The sequence below is a fragment of the Clytia hemisphaerica genome, unplaced genomic scaffold, assembly GCF_902728285.1.
Source record: "Clytia hemisphaerica strain Z4C2 unplaced genomic scaffold, Clytia hemisphaerica genome assembly, whole genome shotgun sequence".
In the NCBI taxonomy this organism is placed as follows: Eukaryota; Metazoa; Cnidaria; class Hydrozoa; order Leptothecata; family Clytiidae; genus Clytia; species Clytia hemisphaerica.
Genome location: NW_027103968.1, coordinates 294,066 through 316,589, shown reverse-complemented (window position 1 = coordinate 316,589; position 22,524 = coordinate 294,066). Strand labels below are relative to the sequence as shown.

The window sequence follows — 22,524 nt, the reverse complement described above, 5'->3', positions numbered from 1 at the left end:
ACTTGTTACTTCATTTTATTCCACCCCTGCTTTTCTCAAAAATTATCCTAAGGTTTCCGATAGTGCAATTTTGGAATACTGGAAATGTTTCCAGGGAAATATTTCTGGCACCTACAAATATCTGTGACATAAGGAACCACCAAGACATTGTTCAATGCGGAATTCGGGCCTTTTTGGTGCCTCTTATATCTGGACGATGTCTGAGCAGTACAATCCTGAAAGGATTTAGTCTTTTTCTCTAATTTTCCTCTGATTCTTTTTTTTCCAGCTTGGAATATCAAGTAAAATAATAAAATAAAATATTGATAAGGAAGGAGATCGTCAGATGATGACAGATGTTTGGAGGATTGATGTATTCGATAACTATGTAAGTCAGTGCGGGGAACACGATGTCCGTTGCATTTGAACCTCGGACTTTCTTTCAGCTTTGCTAGGTGGCTTATTCTGAACTCAAAGAAAGGTATTAGAGAAGTTTTGCCTATTGCTAATAAAACGAAATTTTTTTATAACGTTCAATTTTCCATATTTTAGGGAAATAATGGCTTGACTCTAGATGTGTTTACTGCGCGGCAGGCAAAGAGAAGTATATTCCTTCACGAATCAAACTTCAAATGGAATATCGATGGGTGAAGAAAAAAACATTGGAAAGTGACCTCTTGTTATGGTATCTACTACGTTTTTTAATTCTATGAACTGTTGTTTAGTCTTCACATTGAATACTTTTCATTGCAACTACTTTTGTAACACAGTTGTTCGGACTGAGTAAAATTCAATAATTTTTCAAAGATCCTGTTAGGTGATCTGCACTAATATTAATAAAATGGCCTATTCCTAAAGTTTTCTCGTCGAAGAAGGGCCAACTTATTTTGTGGAGTAAAAATATTTCTTCGTAATTTCAGGAAAATTGGAATGTTTCATTGTTGTGTTGACCAAACCTATGTAATCAGAACTTGAGAAGTAGACCATGCCAAGCATGTCTTCCCTTTCTTCCATGAGAGGGGGTGGGCCCTCCATGAAACGGCTTCAAAAACAAAACACCAGAATAGCAGAACACATCAACAGACAACGTAAAAATTCACGACCTCTGCATCAACCCCATTTGACGAGGATGTCATCTTTTGAAGAAAGCGTGCGTCAACAATCGACTGTAGATTCTATGAAAGCACCCACTGAGGAGACGGATTTCCACATTCAAGCTTACCGATCCTCATCTTTTGAAGGGAGGACTGGAGAAGAAGGTATTAATTACATTTTAAACTGAACCTGATATCTTGTCCACAAGTCACAAGAGCACAAGAAAAGTGTTCTATTTTGCTTTTGATTTCTTTGGCTATGGTGCCGAAAATAAAGAGGCTTGTTTGGCTGGCTTTAGAGGGCTTGATTTGAGTTGTTTTTAAGTCTACTTGTCTACTTTTGTTCAACGCTAATGAAGTAAAGATATAAAACGATTTATCTTTCGGCAAATAAAATTTCGTTTTCCTGTGAAAGATATTGATGATGAAAAAGATAAGGCAATCCTTATTCTAATCAACTGTTTTTATTTTCTTGAATTTATGGAAGAGAATTCATTCTCCTTGATTGGAAAAAGCAAATCTTTGAGTGAATTTATTTTTACTTTTTTGTTTTGAAAGATTATAAAGTTGTAACGGACTTCTGTTTTGGTTGTTAGAGTGAAAAGGTTGATGAAGATTTCTTTTAACAAGATGAAAAGTTAATTGGAGAGGCGAGAAATGATTCTTTTTCTGAAGTGAAAGAAGAGAACTCGCAGAAGCATGAAAAGTTTGAACAAGGGGAGCTGTATGAATGGTATGTACCTTTTTTGTCGATTGTTTCAACTATTTCGGTTCACTTAAGTTAGTTTGTCGTTAAGGTTATTTGAGATATCAGTTAGTCAAAAATATTGTGTACAAAGACTTTTGAGACTTAGTTTCTAGTTTTTTCTAAGTTTAGATTTTTATAAGAATATCCTAAATTCTCGAAGCCTTCGGATATTCCGAACTGAGATATAAGCCTAAAAGTGTTCTTAAATGTTCTTGATTTTACCGAAGGACGAAGGACGAGTGCAAATTATGGTATTTTCTCCTTTGTTACGTGCTGGAACCCTGGCCCTGACTGATAATAGCCGAATCCTACCTTCCAGGGATCCGTAAACCGAAAAGATTGACACCTGTTTGTCAAGGAGAAACCCTCGTAAAGTATCTTTAATTCGCCCTTCTTTTTAATTCTAAAAAAATTAGACCTCCCGTTCGAATTAGGGGGAGTTGACTGTAATTTAAATAAATGAAGCGTTTCGCTCCAAGGGATGATTTCTCCCCTTTTCCCACCACCCACAGACTAGAAACTTCTCTCTTGGCTTGTAAAACAGGGGTGCATTTTCAATTACGAGAAGTTTTAAAATCTAAATTTAGCGTCAGTACTAGTGCTTACGCCAACCAAAGATAATTTCGTTCGATTAGAGTTGTTGAAAAAGTTGTGGAAAATCATTGATAGTTTTTTTTTCGGTAAATGCAGGTGAAAAGTATCTTCCTATTTCGATCCTTTCTCACTTTTTCTTCTCTATCATTTTTATTTTTAGCAAATTTGCACGAAGTGGGGGTCTTTTTATTCCTAATCTCCCCGTTTTCCTAATCTTAAATGGTAGAGTAATAGCCTGGCAAATTAAAGTTTTGAAAAGAAATTTGCCGTTTTTATAAAATGAGAAATAGCAAGAAAAGAAAATCTGAAACACCATTTTCGCTTTGCCTGTGAAACTTTTCGCCTGTATCAAAGGCGAAGAATAAACAGACAAAAACAAAACAAATGATTGTCACGCGCTATAAAAGTTCGAAGTTGTTGAATAAAACGTATTTTCAGAATAGAAAATGGAAAACAAATATTAAATGTTTAAAACGTCTTTTTGCCACTTTGACAAAACTTGTTTGATCGTTGAGAAGAAGGGTAGAAGAAACAAGACTATGTTCCTCAGTCAACCTTCAAACTGCCTTGGGAGAGGCTCACACCTGGACCTGAGGAGCACAGGCAGAACAGGTTTGAATACAAATTCGAAATTCTTACCATCGTTAAGGACTTGCCAACACGAGATTAATGCAACATCTGTCAACCAGTTGTTTCAGTGTGTATCTATATATTAATAGTGGTAGTCTGTATGTCGTTTTGTGGTCTTTCTTTCTTTCTGTCTGTGCTACTTTCGTTTTCGCACGCAATTTTTTTGTTCTTCCAAAAGATGACTTTTATTTTGTTCTTGCTCCACAAATGAGTTAAATCAGATTCGCGCCGTTTTATAAAGACTTTGTTTTGATTGATAGATTAGACTTTTTCTTTTGTTTTAAATTCTTTTCAAAACAAAAGAAATCTTTTAAACAGAATCTGTTAAAGAAAAGAACAAATATAAAATAAAACACAAGAATCACATAACAAGTTTGTTAGAACAACAGCAACATTTAAAAATACATTCAAAAGGCGGTAAAAACTAGAATTCTTTCTTTCGTAAAAAGGGACCTTTAAACATGTATGTCGATAATTATTTTGCTGGAAATCTAAGTCATTGTTGAATTTGAAAAATTATTGAAGTTATGACGAAGTTATTTTATAAAAAGCAACATAAAATTGCGCTATCTATCACGCTTTTTTGTCTGCGTGCCCTAGCTGCCTTCCGGGGGGACTATGGTTGCGAGCTGACTTTCGGCCCTACCCCTCGGACCCTTAGCAGAATAAAGAGGAGAAGAAACAAGGGAAATTGTGTGAATTTTAATTCACTTTTTAGAACTAATTTGACCAAATCTCTATCTTTCTGGGGGCAAAAAGTTGAAATTTTCCTACTTTTCCAATTCTTAGTGGGACTGAAGTTTGATTTTTCCGATTTTTCAAACTGTCATGTTTCAAAAAAGGCACCTTTAAGGCTGGCACATACTCATACCCATACCCTTCTCTTGCCTAAGTACCCCCCCCCCCCCAGGCTGCCTTTTTTCGACGAATCGCGTGTCATGTCTATTATTTCACTCCGCTTATCTTGACATCAAAGTTTTCCTAAACATCAAGAACTACAGCAGTATAACTCAAGCGAAGCGAGAAAAAAATCTAATTGCAGAGCTGTCTCGGACGTCGCTGGTCGCTGGTATAGTGTAATTTGGGAATGACGCCCTTTCATTTTTGCCACAAAAATCTTTTTCAAAATCGTTAAAAGATACGTCACCCGGGAGGGATAGAGTCAAACTTTGAAGAGAATTCTTCCTTTTAATTTTGATTTCATCTTCTTAAGCCACCTTCCCAACATCTTAAAGGACTTTAAATGCGTTCAGCAAACAGCTAAACCGGCGTGCGACGCCGGGTACCGGCTAGTACTCTTTATGAACACAAATGATAAGTCACTTAATTTGAAAATAGAAGCCTTATGCTCTTATATAGTTTGTTCTTATAAAAAACATGTATTGGAGATGACTTGCAAAATTTTGGTTCGGGTACTTTAGGTGTACAAACTTTCGCGAGCAGAAGCTTTCGCGATTTTCGCGAATATTGGCCTTTTTCGCGAAAGTAAATGTCTTTGAAAATTCTTAACAGAGCAATTCGCGAAATCTCGAAATCGTAATATATATCAAGTTTTTGGCATTATTCTATCCTTTAATGCCTTTTTAAAGTCGAAGAGCACCGTCTTTATCGGATTTAAGAAATATTTTTCACTTTTAAGGCAACTTTCATTCGAAAAATCCAACGATAAACAAACGAAATGCGAAAGTTTATGCTTGCGAAAAACATTTTTTTCCTCAAATTCGCGAAACAAAATGTCGTGAATTTCGCGATTTTTCGACCTTGTGAAAGTTTCTGCTCGCGAAAGTTTGTACGCCTAAAGTACATATCTGATTGGTATTTAACAGACCAGAATTTTTTAAATGGCTTAAATCACATATTGACCGATTAGCTTGTTCAATTTTGCTGAATATTTTTTTAGTTCGGTTACGTGCGGGGTTGTTATTTTACAGACTGGTTCGTATTTTACTCAAAATGTTCACTTTCAGCATAACCACTGGTCCGATTTTGCTGATAGTCAAATCCAAGTCAAGTATTTTCCCATCCTAGAGATACAGAAACCTAGTGCTGATTAAATCAAAAAGGTCAATTTGGATCGTTCTATAAAATGCTACCCAAAGTGCTCATCTTTCGATAGCTATCTGCGCGAATGTACTTACTGTTCACCTGAGCGTGCAGCCGATACATTTCTCCCGATACATGATACATTTCTCAGGTGTCCAACAATTGACCCTACGCCCCAAAAATGTTTTTCACGTGGAGTTGCCTTACAAAATTAGAGCAAATAAATAAAAGTGCAAAAGTGTTAAGGCTTGGGGACACGGGACGTTTTTTTCGCGTTGGTGCAATGCAACCAACCTGAAATGCTTTTGTCGTGTCTCCACCCCATTTTTCTTTCTATCATTAAAAGTAAAATCTCCCTTTTGTCTATGGGACAAAATCAGCGTGTATTTTGGATGTTTCCCTCACTTTTTGTACCATGAAACAAATAATGAAACTATCGGACACGCACTTCTTTTCTTGTGTTGGTGGGATGGAGCATGTTGTATTGCACCAACGCGAAAAAAACTTCTCGTGTCCCCAGTTTTTTGAAAGGGGTCTCATTTTTCAGTATTCCCAGTGAACGATGACGTCATCAGGTGGAGATAATGCCGGCTTTCTCTTAAAAATTTACCAGCACCTATACATGCGACATGAAAAGTTGTAGACTGTTTGAAAGATATTTTCTATGAAAACCGATTCAGAATTTTAGATAAATTGAAAAATTGGACGTATTTTTCTCAATCTTTCAAGCTATTTTGGCTATTTTTGGTAACTTTTTGTCTTTATAGGAGAGATTGTACTTCAGTTCGATATTATTTTTGGGTTGTCTCACTTAAGGGCTCTGACCATAGTCGGAAAATTGATTTTAGTATTTGAACATAAAAGTTATGTTTTAGGTTCTTTAACACTTTCAACAAAGAATTACCTTTATAAATTGCTTTTTAATCAAATCCCTTCAGAGTAATTAAGAATTTAATTGCAGAAATGGCGTTATGAACTTTAAAAAGACGTTAATAATATGTTGCATCACCTTCTTTTATAAAAAGTGCTAAGTTTTAATGGGTAATTAACCTTTTTGTTTCAAAATTTCTTTACACTGTCCGCAAAGAATTGAACTATTTTAAATTTTGCGGAAATTTTTCTAAAAAGATGTGTCAAAAGTTATGACTGTTTTTTTAAGCAAAATCCAGTTGAAAAATTGATGAAAAACCACTATTTTGAAGATTTCGAGACAAAGAAGCATTTACAAAAATTTTCCGCAAAAAATTTTATTGTTCGGTAAAAGATACACCATCTAAAATGTTTTTTCTTCGCCGAAACTAAGCTCTTCAAAGTTGAAATACTCTTCCTCGCAAAAGTCTTCATTTTCTTCTTCATCAAAATTTTTCAATGCAATTTTTGAATTTTCAGATTTAGGAATAGTTTGTCTAACAGAAAATGTATAACATGTCAGGCAGAGCCCTTAAGTGAACTTGAAATATCTAATTATTTCATTTAAGCGATGCTTGCTACAATAATTCACTTAACCACTCAGTCCTAATTAAGCGATAAAAAATGTAGACAAGGCCAAGGTCAATCTTCTCGAAAAGAAAAATAAGAGTGCGATTTTTTGCTTTAATTCAACTTAAACCATTTTTGAACTCTGATCTGTTAAAACCGGTGACAGGAAAATTTTCCCCGAGAAGTTTGCCCCCTTGGAAATTAGCCACTAAAGGTAGTCTAAATATAATTTGCAGTGGAGACAATAAAAGCTATAACTTTTGATAAAATTCGAATCAGCGGTTTTGTGCTTGTTGAAAAGACAAACTGGAGTGGAATATTATGATAAAATCAAAAAAGATCGGAAAATGAAGATCGAAAATGAAAAAGAAGAAAATCAGCTTCTTCAATAATTGTGCTATAATTATCATTTTCACACGAGTGATTTATTCATCCTAGAGCGTCAATAATGTGAAAACATTCTTCTAAGAAATTTATTCCATCTAAAGATATAGTCCAAAGTTTATCATTGATTGACTTTAAAAACCTTTAGAAAATAACAAAAAAGAGCCCTTTCTAAGTTAACCAGGGCAAAGTTTTAAGCTGTATTTTTTGACTGAATAAATATTTTTTGAATTTTTTTTCACATTTATGCGTTTTAAAATTGAAGAATTTCTGATTTAAAACAGTAAGGGTAACTGGGTAAAATTTTTATTGCTTCGTGAAAAAATGTAATTTTAGCTATTTACCTCTTAAATCCACTGACCTTTATATATCGCTGGACCAAAAAAAAAAACTTGATTTTTTGAAGGGATTTTTGATAAAATTTTCAATAACTTGGAAATATTGAGAACAAATATAAAAGAGTTATCTTTCTGTCCCATAATGAGCTTCAGTCTGATCGTGCTTTATTACAATCTATTTTTATGCTCAAATGCTAATCTTGTAAAATTCTGGAAATTCGAAATTTTCTTCGTCGAATGATTCGTGGTGGATTCAAATTCGTGAATCCAGATGCCAACGACTATCGATATGCAATAAGTAACGCTCAACTTCATGGTATATGTGGCACATCAGATGTCAGCTTTTTTTTAAAGATCATAGCAACATCGTTACGTCAGCCATATAATTCGAATATCAATAACACGAACTCTTAAATTACTGACATTCAATGAAGACAATACACCCTTTTTAATAAGAATGGTGTAAATCCATTTCATCATGAATATTCTTAACTTTTTTTGGAAAATCATCCCAAAATATTCTTACAGCATTCTTAAGTTAGGATCATAATTCAGACTAGATTTAACATTTACATACGCAAGCATAAAATGGCATTTTTGTGAATGGAGTGAGCCTTACTTGGGGGTAATTGACAATTTGCAATTAAAAATGCTCTAAAAATGGCATTCTTAGCTTGAGTAGCAAAATTACATGATGGTGATATTCTTAGCATTATTCTTAATTTTTTGGCCATTTTCATCATGGACATTCTTATAAAGTGTATTCTTATTAAAAAAAAGTGTGTACTAAAAGAGGTCGGCCAACAAAATCGTTACTGGACCAAGTCATAGAATTTAAAAATGTTACTCTGAACCAATATTTCACTCTTGCCTTAAGCAAGAAAACTTAATTTCTAAAATTTTGATAGCTTGACATAGAGTCATGGCTCTCAGAAGTGAGTACACGCTTTTTTTATAAGAATGGTGTAAATCCATTTCATCATGGATATTCTTAACTTTTTTGGGAAAATCATCCTAAAATATTCTTACAGCATTCTTAGGTTAGGATCCTAATTCAGACTAGATTTAACATTTAGTACATAGGTCTCAAGCATAAAATGGCATTTTTGTGAAAGGGGCGAGCCTTACTTGGGGGTAATTGACAATTTATAATTGAAAATGCTCTAAAAATGAAATTTTAACAATGGCAATCAACCGATGCTTCCCTAAATTATTTGTTCCCTGTTGATAATTTGGAAGCAGTGTTTTAAAGTGTATTAAACTGTCAAGACTGAAACCATGCTGAAACTTCACTATCAAATTGTGGGAACTATATTTTGTTTGATTGTTACCCTGCTGTGTCTTGGCGACTTCAGTCTAGTTTGTTCGTTTAAAAAAATAAATGTTCATGACTTGCCTTTCCTTACTTTTTTTCTTAGATTAATTCTATTTAGATATTTTATCTGGATGGGTTAAGTGATATTTGAACTTTCATTCAAATTGGCCTTTTGAGAGAATTCTTCGCCAATTCTTCTTCATTTAAAAAAAAAAATTGTAATGAACGTTTTAAAAGATAAACTATATAATTTAGCATAAAAACAACAAATTAAGCATATCCAGCCCTTCTTTCTCCAAATATTCTTCCTTCTCAAATTGATGGGTTTGTTTCTTTTCCTCTTTTTTCTTTTGTTGGATTTTGATAAGGTAAGCCTATGTTCTGTAAAATTGAGTTGTTTGTGCTAGTGATTAAAAATTTGATGTAGGGTGCTCATTCACATCAACTCATCATTATCATCTTTTTATCACAAGCAAACATGTTGTATTCTTCCCTCATTTACAACTTTTTCATCGCCTCATTCTTTTCTTTTCTCATTTTTCTCTTTTGTTGTTTTGTAGCGCTTCTAATTTCTCGACTCTTTTCTGCAACGAACTTCAATATGGTTTTTTTCGACGATTTTCGTACGTGAAGCTGAAAAAGAGAGAGAGGAAGAATTGAAATGGCCTTTTCATTTATGATAGATGTATCAATCAAATTTTCTTTATAAAAGCAGTGCTAGACTATTTCATCAGCAAAATCTGCAAAAGTTACTGCAAAAGTTAGATTTGAATGGACTTTCAAGCTCGGAGACAACTTTTATCAAACCCTTACACAGCTCAAGGTATATCTTCTCCGAACGTTTTTCTTTCGATAGTTATCATACTGTTACATTTATCCCTCTTTTTTGACGAAAGCTTTTATTTTTGCTGAGTTGAATCAAACATGTGCTTAGGGTTCTTTCCGAAGTTCATTTAACATCCATAAATTCATTAAATTAGCTGGGGAGCGTTTTCCAACCAAGTTATTGAATTGGACTTCATACTTTTATAGCACAATGTACTGTGCCTTCTTTCTCGTTCCATTTAAAGCAAACTTTTCTACTCTTTCAAAACTTTTTTCATGTTTAGTGAAGAAGAGTTTGGATGTTTTCAAAAATTGTTGCTCTTCTTTTATATTTGCTGGTATCAAGTTTGTAGATAGAATGAATCATTTGGTTTTTTCAGCAGTCTCTTTCATTTTATCTTCTTTTCGTATTCCAAAATATTCATTCAAAATCCAATTTATTACTACTTTGTAAATGTTTCACCCTTTTTCTTTCTTTCTTTCTTTCTTGTTCTGTTTTTCTTTCATTTATCATTTTGTTCATCTCATCTTGATGGTCAATAATTGGTCGACCTCCTCTCCTTTCATCTCCTTCTTTATTCACCTTGATGAGCGTTCGACACTCGCTCGTTAGTGATGGTTTGCTTGGCTTACTACAACTTTCTTCCTTTTTCTTCTTCTTGTTTTTCTTAAATCGATCAAGATGTTTTTCCTATTTCAAATTAGTATCGGCTTGTTAATAAAAGCTTTCACTTCACTCTCAAGCGGGGATGGACCGGCCCGAAAAGTCAGGAAAGGGAGGACCAGAAGGAAAAATGATCTAATTCGTACTCTGTCTGTCGCCCATTTTTAACCCATTCGCTTTAACTCTGATTTTTCCACCAATAATCCAATTAATTTACTTAACTTGCTATCTGTGAAAATATTTTCCCGAGCATCAAAAATTTCGAGAAGAAAAAAACGACTTGTTTTCCTTACAATCGAAACATTGTTTGAGAAATTAAAGGCCGAATAAATTAGTACACGTACTTAAAGTGCCTTAAAGCAAAAATATTTCAGTTGAAGATTAGTGTTGAAGATATGAAGATTGAAGATGATTTTCTAGCGTCCGTAAAGTTTTTTCGTGATGGTAATGGGTGACATGCGGTTTCTCTTTGCTCTATCACCTCATTGCGCCTTTACATTGAAACATTCTAACAACAATATTTAAGGGGATAATCTCTTGAGTAATTCGCGAATAATTTGCCACTATTTAAACTACACAAAACCTGATTGCATAATTAGAAAAACCTCAAAGATTTTCCAAACGAATGATTCTTTTTCTTCTCAATTTGTAGAGCTTGCTGAGCATCCTGAATTTTCGTTTACGTTCTTTAGAGAGGTCCAACTCATTCCAGTAGATTGATAATTAGTTGAATTTAATTAATTTTTCTTTAATTTTTGACCACTGTGCATTAGGTAAAATAAGGAGAGCTCGGCCACTTATTGTACAGTGAAAAAGAAATTTACCATTAGACTTGGGAGGCGAGACGAAGTGCTGGCTTAAGTTTTTTATTCTTTTTGAAGGGGTTTTGAAAAAAGGTGAGGCAAAATTTTGTCATATTTCAAACAAAGATCATCTACTAACTTCTTTTTGGTCGGCCTCATTTGGATGTTTTTTCAAGGAATACACATGATCGTATGTAGTTCAGACAGACCTTTTTATTACTTTTCAATCGCACCACAGACACCAAAAAATTATACTTGATTGACTTGATGGCCAGGAAAATTTAATTAATTTTCTTCGCTTAGAAGCTTATAAATTAAAGGAGATGTTTCTACCTCTTCACTTTCCACTTTAAAATGACCGGAAATCCGGATAAGTTAGAGAAGTTTCTGTGCTTGCAGTATTTAAACGGTAACTTTTTTGTCCAGTTATAATTTCAAAACTATCTTCATTTTTTACGATTCTTCGTTTTATTAAATAACAGCTAAACCATAAAGGTTGGAATGGCCCACGCTGATTTGAATTTTTTATTAGGGAAATATTGCAGTTGTTCGCTTAATGTTATGATAAAAATTTTTGTCAACTACATTTCAAAACATTTTGGTGATTGCTAAAAGTGTCCTGAGGCATTCTACAATAATGTTTTTAAACACTCCTGTGTGTCTTGTATGTAAACAGTTTTTCTTTATCCAAAATGAAACATCAATAATCTGTTACCCTGTCAACTTCGGTTTGGATTGTTTCCCTTTACCGAAAAGACAAATGGACTAACCAAGTTTTCGCTTTGCGTGGTTTTTTATTTTGTCGAGGACATCGGTTCTTTATTTTCTATTTCAGTTTTTCGTTTAAACGGTTTTTTCTCCGTAAAATAAGTTTACATTTCTGTTCACAATGTTTTTTGTTTTGAAATTGGAAAATAAAGAGGAATATATTTTCAATTTTGTTAATGTTAAAAATGAAGATGGAATCTACTAGCCATAAGGTCAGGAAACAACTGGGCTTGAAACAAGCTTTCACAAAAGATACAAAACTTTCGAAGAAGATGACTCGAGTTTAGTCTTGGTTGAGGTACTGTGACATTGTTTTAAGTGAAAGAGAAATATTTAAATGACTTCTTGTTGCAGTAAAGCTAACGGTGAGTCTTTTGACAGCTTCTTCAGTATTTGATCTATCAATAAGTTAATTTTAGTATCAGTAGATTGAAAGGGTCTTCAATCAGCCGGAATACTGTTACAACCTTTTTGATCTGGAACTTCGTAAAACAGTTGAAACTACATAAAAGCTCTGATTGGATAAAATCCAATAATATTCCTAGAAATCGTAGGTAAGCTACATTAGTTTTTCACCATGTATTTGAGTATCTTGAGGCTGAAATTATCCAAGCTATCCCCTTTAAGATGAATATCTCTTCCCATTAGTTGATGTTGGTTTGATTCTCACTTTGCTCTTAAGGTCGGCTTCATTCCTTACCACCTTAAAAACGTTGTGCTTCAATATGCAATGTCTAAATGATTCTTTCTGTTGTTTTCTCGATGATCAATTAAAAAAAGAAGCCATCAAGTTCTTGTTCCTATACTGTATGTATACGATTTCGTATTTGATTTTCAAATACAAAACTCGGTTTCAATATTCTATTAGTTCTTTTAGGCTTGTTTTATTAAACCAATTAGTTCTTTTGGCTATTTGGAACCTGGAATCGTTAAAAGTGAGAACAAAATAAAAATAATTCGATTACGCTCACCGAGTTTTGAATACAATTCTATTTTCTTCTGATTGGATTTCCAATCTGGTGATATATTTTAAACTTAAAAGAATCTCAAGGGTTTTTGTTTGTTTGTTTGTTTGTTTGCTTGCTTATCTTGAAGGTTTAGCTTTTGGGTGGTTTATACTTCAGAAGAGCAAGTGAGTTAGAGTAATGTTTTGCAGTATGTTGTCACGTTCAAGATGTCAACTGAATGCTTCTACACCAAATTTTTGTGAGGATATTTCTTATTTATACTTATTGTACAATTTTAAACTAAATATATGTAAAGTTCTCTCTAAAGAAGGTCAGAGGGATAATATTTTTTTACTTTTTACTTGACTAAACACTTTTACCCTAGTAAGTGGCGACACAAGGTTTCAGATTAGAAAAAATGCCAATAAAATGTCAGCACCCTCTCTTTTCATTCAAAAGTTTAAGCTAGCTAGGTTAGGGAGCGGTCATAAAGTATCTACTAGAGGGGGGGTGGAGGATATTTTGAAAAATCCAAAAAAAATTTCGCACACCCCCCCCCCCTAAACCCTCGAAAAAAATTTCGAACCCCCCCTCATAAGGCCCAATATTTTTTCGCACCCCCCCCCCCTACTAAGAAAACTTTTACGCGAAAAAGAATTCATCCAGATGCGATACAAAGAGTATTATTTGTTTGTATGACAGTTTTTTTATGTCAAAATAAGGTAAGGGAGATAGTTTAGCCCTGTTAAGTTAAAGTATAACAGGGTTAAGACAAGAATCATCAAGTGGTTTTCTCTGGGCTTCTGTAAAATTTGGAAAAAAATACTGCTTATTTTCCCCAGTAGCGACCTGGCTTAATTTTCTGGGGGTGCAAACTATGAAATTGGCGCCTCTGGTATTTTTTGTCCTTACTTGCGCCCTCCATTATTAAGTGAAAATATTAAACTGTAAGAGCAGTATGGTTGAAAGTAACGCCCGGAATCTTTGAGTCAAGAAACTTGGAATTTGCTTTTTGTAATTTGAAATGTTAAGTAGCAGATGCTAAGGAGGCACAACCATGGTTTGCGCCGACGGGCGAAAATTTCAATATTTTTCACCACCATTTTAGCTAAAAGACACTTTGTTTTGACAAATTTCTTTTAAGAAGTACTTTTTCAAACCACTCTGATGAGCTGCGAGAGCCACTAATCTACTTCCCTCACTTAGCTCAATGTTACAAACCAGATGATGCCCAAATAATGGCAATATGAAATGTACATATATCCAATAAGATAAATTATGAGTTGTCGGCCGTAAGGCCGAAAAATTTTTGAAATCTTCAAACGTAAAACTATGAAATTAGACTTCCTACATTTTCTCTTGAGTTTCCCAAAAAAAATTGGAACCCCCCCCTAAACCCTCAAAAAAAATTTGGAACCCCCCCCCTAAACCCTCGAAAAAAATTTCGAACCCCCCTAGAATCCTCCACCCCCCCCCCTAGTAGATACTTTATGACCGCTCCCTTAGGCATAGATTCATATCCAGCACATGGTACTCGTCCTAAAATTAATCGTGATTGGAATTCTTTTATAAGAGCATTTAAGAGCATTTTATAAGAACATGAAGAACATGAAAAATTCAGGCTCTGGTAGATTATCATCGCGAGAAAAAAAATCAAAAGATATTGAAGTCAATCAGTTACCAAGCTGGGATTGTATCTTTGAGATTAAAACTATGACCAGAGCTCTTGCAAATTCATAATAAACATAAATTAATTCAGATTTGTTGCACTCAGTGGTGGCTGTTTGTATATTGAAGGGTTTGTCAATGTATAATTTGCTCATCCGATCCTTTTTAAATGTCAAATAATTTGGGAGAACCCATAATATAATATATATAAATCCTGTATAGTAAAAACCGTGGGTATAGTAGATGAATAACCTACCCGCGGTTTTTACTACGCAGCATTTCAAACACCTTCCATCTCGCTAATAAATTGATTTGAGCTTTGTGCCAGCCAACTTAAACTTATCTCCAATCTATCATCTTCCCTTTTCTTGATTAAAAGTCCGTCAAATGGTGTTTTGAGATGGAGGGAGATATGTTCAACTTATTTGGTCATTGGTAGGAACTCTCTACTCATTTCTTCACTTAGTGTGAAATATATTGGACATAAATTCGCCCTCTTCGCAGATTATTCTTCAAAGTCTTTTCAAAAAATGGCAGAATGAAGAGAAGAAAGATAGATAAACAAAAGCCCTATAGATCGTAGAATCCTAAATGTGGCAAAATCTGTGTTTTTCCCCTTTTGCGTTTTTCTTTCGAAGTTTTTTCTATTTGAATGATGTTGGTCCTGTAGACGGTTTGGTAGGCTAGATCGTGAAGGCTTTTCTCAGTTTTCTGTGGAGAGGAGAAAATGCATCACCATCGATCTCTCAACAACCTGATGATGCAACCTAAACCCGGTAATAACCTTCTTTTCAAACCAATTCTCAAAATCGTCTTTCTTATAATTGGCTTTGCCTTACACTCTTCTTTTTGAATCTCCCAATCACGATTCAGCAATTCTTTTCTGATCTAATTCAGACTCCATACCACAAATAAAAGAAGAGCAATATATTTTTTAACATATTAACCCCTGTCTCCCTGGTCCGATGAGAATAATTTGCCACCAGTATGAAATCAATGAGCAAACACGTGCAAAAACCAATTGGGGATGTTTTCTCTTCACCATTAGGGTGTAATTTTTAAAAAGTGTAGCTTTTCAATCATGAAATCTCGAGTTGCTTTTTCACCGCAACGATTATTTGGGCGACTTTATTTTTCCAGCGGGTACAGATGTCGGTCAGTGCCTTTGATACAGGGGTGGATATGTAATTAAAACTGTTTTTATTGATATAATTATATAAAGTTAATAATAGCGATGGCTTTTTTCAACGTCGTGAGTCATGTTTTGATGTCGAAAAGAAGAGAGAAAAAAAGCGACGAAGAGACGAATGGTAAGAGAAGTTCAACACTTGTCCGAGTTCAATATTTTACGGTATTGCCCGAAGAAACAGTTTATGACTTTTTAAAGTAGATTCTTTTGTGTTTAATAACACTCAATAATAACACCCATAAATATATCTATTTCGTTTATTCTAACACCATTGGTATTCCATGAGCCCGGAACTTTTTATTGGACTGACCTTCGATGACCTTCTCTAAAATATAAGTTTAATATTCGTTTAATTTTTTACAGTTTACACGGGTAGCCAACTCGGTTATAATGCGGACCAAATGGGAACATTGCAAGGTTGGTGTTTCAGAAAAAAACTCTTAATGACAAGGTTGCCAAGGTTACCCCTCGAATAATCATCAGTTCCGAAGTTTTTAAAAGTTCAACTCGTTCAACAAAGTAAATTTTTTGAGTGATCGCAAAGATGAATAATTATGTAATGCAATAAAACCTATAAAAGGCAGACACTCAATTAGCGGACCCTCTGATTGGTGGACCCTCGGACAAATTCTTTTGCACGAAATTGCAAAAACCCCTATTTTCGCTCTCCAATTAGCGAGAATCGAATATCAAACTGGTCACAGATTTTTTCTTTGAAGCACGTATTAGTTTTATTATCCAAATTAGTTTTAAAAGTTTTAAGTTTTCTCTTGACCCATTCGACGAATTTAGCCGGGCCAACGAAATCATAAACGCTTGCACTTCAACCCCCAGCCATCAGCTAGATTCAACCTTTTCCCAGTAGCTCGAGCTCTGGTTCCGGTATTCTGTTCGAATGATTGCTACAATATTTTTTTTTCAACTATGTTATCTGGTTCATGTTTGCAAACTAGTGATTTCCCCTATGAACGGAGTCCAAATCTGACGATCCCTTTCTACCTTTCTTGTAAGTACGGTACCCTCTGACTTTCAAGTTAATCTTGTTCAACTTCTATTTTTGTGTTATATTATATTTCTATAGACATTCTTTAAATCGTGAAAATTAAATTGTTGCGTCTCAATAACCTTTCTCTTGTTCTTCTATGTCCTAGTGTCCTGCACAAGTTCTAAAGACTCCCTTACACCCTGGGATGGCCTAATTTCAAAATTGGAGCTCTTAGATGAAAAAGTTCTAAAATTTGGACGCTTCTAGTTAGCGGACGTTTCTCCGGTGGTATCCGCTAATTAGAGGCTCCACCGGTGTCAAGTCAATGTAGAAGAGGGGTTAGAAAACGATTTTTCTAATCTTCTGGAGAAAAAAAGACAAATGAATCAATTTTACTTGAACAGGAAAAAAGAGATGTGAGAGAAAAAAGTTTTTTATTTGAGGGTTGATCGTGGTTGTGGTCATCTTTCGACCGCATGTTTTACGGTTTTTTGTGTTCGAAGGGTTTTAAAAACGTTGACAGAAAATGAGATAAAAAGAGCGAAGTAGAAAAAAGAAAAAAGAATGGAGAAAAGGAATCATCAAGCAGAATGGAAATTGGAAAATATGTGGAAAGTTTTTCTGTTAAGAAAATAGATAAAAATTGTTGTTGATGTTAGTTTATAAAACAAAAAAAATCATGAAGATTTTCCTTTCGAACTAATTAGAATGTCATTCTTTAGAAACGCCTTTCGAGAAGTATCTTTGATTTTCACAGCTCAAAGTTTTCTTTTGACTTTTAGGAAGTCACAGTCTTTTTATCTTCTGTTTTTGCAGTTAACTTCTTTTTTGGTGATATTTCTACTGTATGATCTCTAATATCTTGGGGAGCAACATGCTGCTATTTAAAATGATTACTATCCCTTCCTAAACAAAATAGTTATTGATTGGAAACACATCAAATCGAAATCCAATTTCAGTATATAGATTCCTAGCTGGTAAACATTTCAAACGTTGTATATGGGCGTATTTTGTTGTTATTTTATGGGCGTATGGGGGTGGGGTAAGGGGATGTGCCGCTGGTCCAGGTAACTTAGGAAGTGTTCATAAAGTATCTACTAGAAGGGGGTGGAGGATTTTTCCAAAAATCGGAAAAAAAATTCGCACCCCTATGTTCAAAGATTTTTCGAACCTCCCCCTTAACCAAGCCAATAACTTTTCTCACCCCCTCCCCTCCCTAAGAAAATTTTTTAATAAATACCCCCCTCTCGTGCAATCCTTGCCTTGTTCATAAGTTAGATGAAAGTTGCTGAAATGTGAAATTGGATTTCAAACATCGCTTCCGGAACTTTACAATCTCATTTATATCCTTTAATTTTTGTCTGTTCTTTTTGGGAAATTTTATCGTAGCGAGTGTTATAACTGAGGCGCAACCGTTTTGCGCCGACAAAGAAAATTTTAAAATTTTAACCCTCTCATTTAGCTAGGTGACCCTAGGTGCTTCCTGTTAGTGCGAGAGTTATTGAAAACAAGACTAAGATTTCAAGCTATATTACTTAAAAATTGAGATTTTTGCAGCATGCAAAGACCATATATGCAAAGACAAATAATAGATTATGATTGGTGTAAAGTTTTAAAGAAAAGTTTTCAAAAAAGGCTCTGATAAATGGTTGAAAAACACTTGATTTTTGAATCAACCTGGTGGGATGTCAAAACAATTTCACCCCCCCCCCCTAAAGATAAGATGGCAAAAAATTATCTTTCACCGTACCTTTTTTTTCTGGCACTTTACTAATGATTTTTTTAGCACGGGTGAAAAGAAATCAGCAACGTGTATTTGACAGACCTCCCTGTTGAACTGGTTGTGTTTAATCATTCTTTTCTGTGATTTTCCCTTTCAACCTGGAAAAGGGTGATGATATGGCTCTAAACGAACCTTTTCAATATTTGGCCACTTTCAGGAAATTCTAATTCAAAAGCTGATATCGATAGCAAAAATAAGAAAAAAGCGAAAATGAAAAGTTGAAAGAAAAATAAAATCGAACTGGAAGAGAAATATAGAATTTCATCTTTTTGTACTTTTTTTTTGTACTTTCTTTTCTTCTGAAGGGAATATATTTCCCTACATATATCGTACTTTTCTCTAGCAATGGGATTTGAAAATAATATAACTTTTTTGGGACTTTTCTTTTTTCTTTTTCCAATTTCAGCCGTTTTTTCTTTCGATTTACACCTTCCATCGAATTACTTTTTTCTTGAAAACCGTTTGTTTGGGGAAGAAATTGGTTAATGAAAAAAGCCCCCACTCGACAAAGAAACGTGAGGAAAAAACACTTTAATAGGATTGATATAGCGAAAAGAAGTTTTAAATAAATAAACATAAATTTGATAACAAGAAAGCCTGTTTCTAATAAGCAGATGGCAGCATTAAAAACAAACATTTTATCCAACTTTGGATACTGTTTCTACAATCGCCTCTCCTTACATCTTTATGTGCCTGCTATATCTTATGTAAAGACGTGAGGAAAGTTTGAGAGAGAAAATGAACGAGAGCTTGTTGAAAGGTGAATGAAGGGTAATCCCTCTTTTGGCCTTCTTTCTTATTTACTCCTTCTCCTAGTTGAAACTTGACTCGAATTGTTATCAAATCAAACATGGAAGGATCATTTCATAGTTTCACTTCATTAAATCATCTTTTTTCATTCTTTTATTTCGTTTTTCTTCCTTTTTAAAAATATTGTTCCTCGAACAAAAACTTTTCATTTACGATTTGATGAAGGACAAAATAAGTTTATTCACCCTCTACCCGAACAAGAACAAATTTCTAGTTGACTGTGTTTTCAACCTGATGTTCTTTTCACTTAACACCCTATGCTAGATATTTCCCCATTATGCAAACTATCCCTATTTATTCATTCTAAGTACTAATGAACTTTGTCTTTTTTCGAGCCTTGATGTTTTTTTTCCTCTTCAATTTTGAGATGATTTTTTGCGTTCAAATTAGAAGGAAGATATTTGAGCAAATTTTATTATTTTAACACGGGAAATTAGAATAGAATGGTTGCTGACTTTTAAGGTGAAGATTAGATGACCTTTTACAAGTTTGATCAGGTTTATCAAATATTTAGGTGCTTTGTAAGGGTCAAAGGTTGGCAAATCCGTCGATTATGTTTGGATTCAAAAGAATTCGTGTGTCCTTCTTTAAAATCTATGTTGGGAGAAAAGACTTCACGACCTTGAGCTCAAACCATATTGGCCTGTTCTTAGACGATTTTAAGCATTCAGTTTGAGTAGTTGACACATCGTACATTATTTAGGTTCCTTTCTACCTTTCTTGTGTTTGTTTGATCTATGTTCGAAATAACATTCTAAGTTTTGTATTTTTCTTCATCGTTCAGGTCAACCACCTTGGTCACCGGTTGTCCCCTACAAAAATCAACTGACGTTGCCATCCAAAGAACGACTAAGTGCTAGTACGCAAGACTTACGAAATGGTAACATGTTAAAATACTATGATGGATATCCTCAAGAGAACCACAAGAATCATAATTACATTGAAACAAATGAATCACTTATTAAAGAAGAAGATTTGATTCGGATCAACGTCTGTGGAATGATTTATGAGACTTTGCGAAGCACCCTCCAAAGATTCCCAGATACGTTACTTGGTGACAAAAGTCGATTGGATTTGTACTATGTTAAGTCAAGAGATTTTTATTATTTTGATAAGAACAGACAAGCTTTTGAAGCCATTCTGTATTATTACCAAACAGGTGGCATTTTGATTCGGCCGCCCAACATTCCCATGCCGTTGTTCGCAGAGGAGGTGGCCTTCTTTGACCTTGGTGAAAGTGTCTTTATGCAGTTACAAAAAGAGGAAGGTTACATATCTGACCAAGAACGCGTCTTACCGACGAACGAGCTTCAACGGAAAGTGTGGGAGTTGTTCGAATTCCCTGATTCTAGTCAAGCAGCACGCATCCTTGCAACATGGTCCGTTCTCGTTATCATCTTATCCATCACTGTTTTTTGTTTGGAAACTTTGCCACAATACTCAGTGAACAACAACAAGCCTCTGACGACTGCTGCACCTTCAGGGAATGTTACAAACGGCACGCTCTCTGCAACTCCGAGTAAAAGTGAAGGTGAAATGTACCGTCAACCATGGTTTTCCTTTGAATTAGGCTGCATCATTTGGTTTTCCTTTGAATATCTGGTGCGCCTTCTCTCATCCCCATCCAAATGGCAATTTGCCAAATCCTTTCTTAACACCATCGATTTATTGGCCATCCTTCCTTATTTCATCACCCTATCCATCAATTCGGAGAACACCACACCGCTATCCGTTCTTCGGGTGGTCCGGTTGGTTCGTGTCTTCCGTATCTTCAAATTGTCCAGACATTCACTTGGCTTGCGTATCTTGGGACACACATTACGAGCGAGTATCAGTGAATTGGGCATGTTGATATTCTTTCTGTGTCTTGGTGTCATTCTGTTTTCCAGTGCCATATTCTATGCGGAACAAGGAATGAATGATCAATTCCAAAGCATTCCCGATGCGTTTTGGTACAGTCTAGTCACCATGACAACCGTTGGATACGGAGACAAAGTTCCCAAAACATTACCTGGGAAATTTGTTGGAAGTCTTTGTGCGATCGTTGGCGTGTTGACAATTGCATTGCCAGTACCGGTTATTGTGTCCAATTTTGAGTTTTTCTACAAGCGTGATCGGATGACGTTCGAAAGGAGCAAGTATAACACACCGTCGGAGAATCAATCCAAACGACAATCACCTGATCAATCGCCTCAAAGCAATCATAAAGAGAACAACATCAATCATAATCACAACGAAGATCCTCTCTTGACAACTACTGTTATGTAAACTTGTTATCACGAGAGAGCTCCCGCTACATGGTGATTCATGAGTTTTTGTGGCTGCGTAAATAAGAGGAGGTAAACCATATGGTGATTGGGTTACCTAAATCCGTTCGGTATAGAAAGAACACTTTCACTGAAATAGAGATCATTAAAATTGATGATTTAGACAGATGCTGATCGCCAAGTTTTAACTTTTAATTGTTTTTCTTAATGAAAGTCAATGCTGTTAGGTCTTAGCGAATCTTCACTGCAAGTGGTGTCTTTCGATTCCTTGTAATAACAGGAGAAAAGTCTTTAACAAGCAAGTGTTTGAAAACTTAATGTTGTCATCTTCAAAAGTAATCTGTTATTGAACATTTCGAAAAAGAAGAAATGAAATAACTCAAAAGCTAAAACTAGTTTTCTTTATGTGAACACCTTTAGATCCTAATTTCACCAAGTGCTGCTTTATAAATGAACGGTTTTATTTCATTGGCCAGCTCTGATCGAATGAACTTAATGATGTAAATGATTGAAGCTGAGTTTCGTCGTTCATCAGTACATGCTTGTAATCAACCAGAAAACACACAATAAATGTGGTTACCAAAGAACTCAGTTCCATGAAATGGAATAATTGGAAGACCACCTACTGTATATACATGAAATACCCAAAAGAAATGATTATACACGCTGTATATAGGAATCGATATTTTTGTTTCAAACCAAATTTTTGTTTTTGCTAAAAATGTTCCATTTTGAAAATTATGAAATTACTATAGCTAAAATATTTTAAATTATTTTAGACAAAAGAAATCAGATAAACCTTGGCCAGTCTCAAAGAGCTACCAATTATTTTGAGTTTGAAATTTCTATGTTTCACATGGAACGGAGAGGCTACAAAGCATCTAATACAGTATATGTATGGTCCCCTAAAATATAATAAATTTAAAATCCTTCAAGAAATCTTATAAACCTTGTACACGTTTTTTTTTTATTAGAACCTAGTTTATAAGAACATATAGGCTGAAATTCGTCGAAAAATTAAGAACATCTTAAGAACATGCCCAGCCTCAGTTTGGAAAAATGACAAGAAACTACAATTTTTTCCTCTTTTTAAGCAGTTTTAACCGAATTTAGGGGTGGATCTTCAAAATTCGAGAGTCAAATATTGTCCAAATTTTGACAAATTTAAGTGCTCTTTATTTTGTATCATATTGTCGATTTAGAGTAGTCTG

The 22,524-nt window shown here is 34.6% G+C and overlaps 2 protein-coding genes across 15 annotated transcripts in view; one reads left to right on the top strand and one right to left on the bottom strand.

Moving 5' to 3' along the window:
* LOC136810403 (uncharacterized) overlaps window positions 1-22,524 on the bottom strand; it is a 277,730-nt gene that overhangs the window by 62,713 nt on the left and 192,493 nt on the right. The gene's annotated exons all lie outside the window — the stretch shown is intronic.
* LOC136810397 (potassium voltage-gated channel subfamily A member 2-like) lies at window positions 262-22,138 on the top strand. Of its 14 annotated transcripts, XM_067066949.1 has the most exons (4): window positions 262-367; window positions 532-664; window positions 900-1,238; window positions 19,831-22,138. In XM_067066949.1, the coding sequence occupies exons 3-4, from the start codon at window positions 965-967 to the stop codon at window positions 21,312-21,314; spliced, it is 1,758 nt and encodes a 585-aa protein (XP_066923050.1). In that variant the 5' UTR covers window positions 262-367; window positions 532-664; window positions 900-964; the 3' UTR covers window positions 21,315-22,138. The 14 variants fall into 14 exon arrangements, with proteins under 14 accessions (XP_066923050.1, XP_066923051.1, XP_066923058.1 ...); XM_067066952.1 differs by lacking the exons at window positions 262-367; window positions 532-664; window positions 900-1,238 and adding exons at window positions 15,484-15,589; window positions 15,832-15,885; XM_067066950.1 differs by lacking the exons at window positions 262-367; window positions 532-664 and having other exon boundaries at window positions 855-1,238.

Coding starts and splice junctions, on each gene's coding strand:
- LOC136810397 (XM_067066949.1), top strand. CDS start 965: ATGCCAAGCATGTCTTCCCTTTCTTCCATGAGAGGGGGTGGGCCCTCC. Junction 1,239..19,830: donor AGGGAGGACTGGAGAAGAAG/GTATTAATTACA, acceptor TTCATCGTTCAG/GTCAACCACCTTGGTCACCG.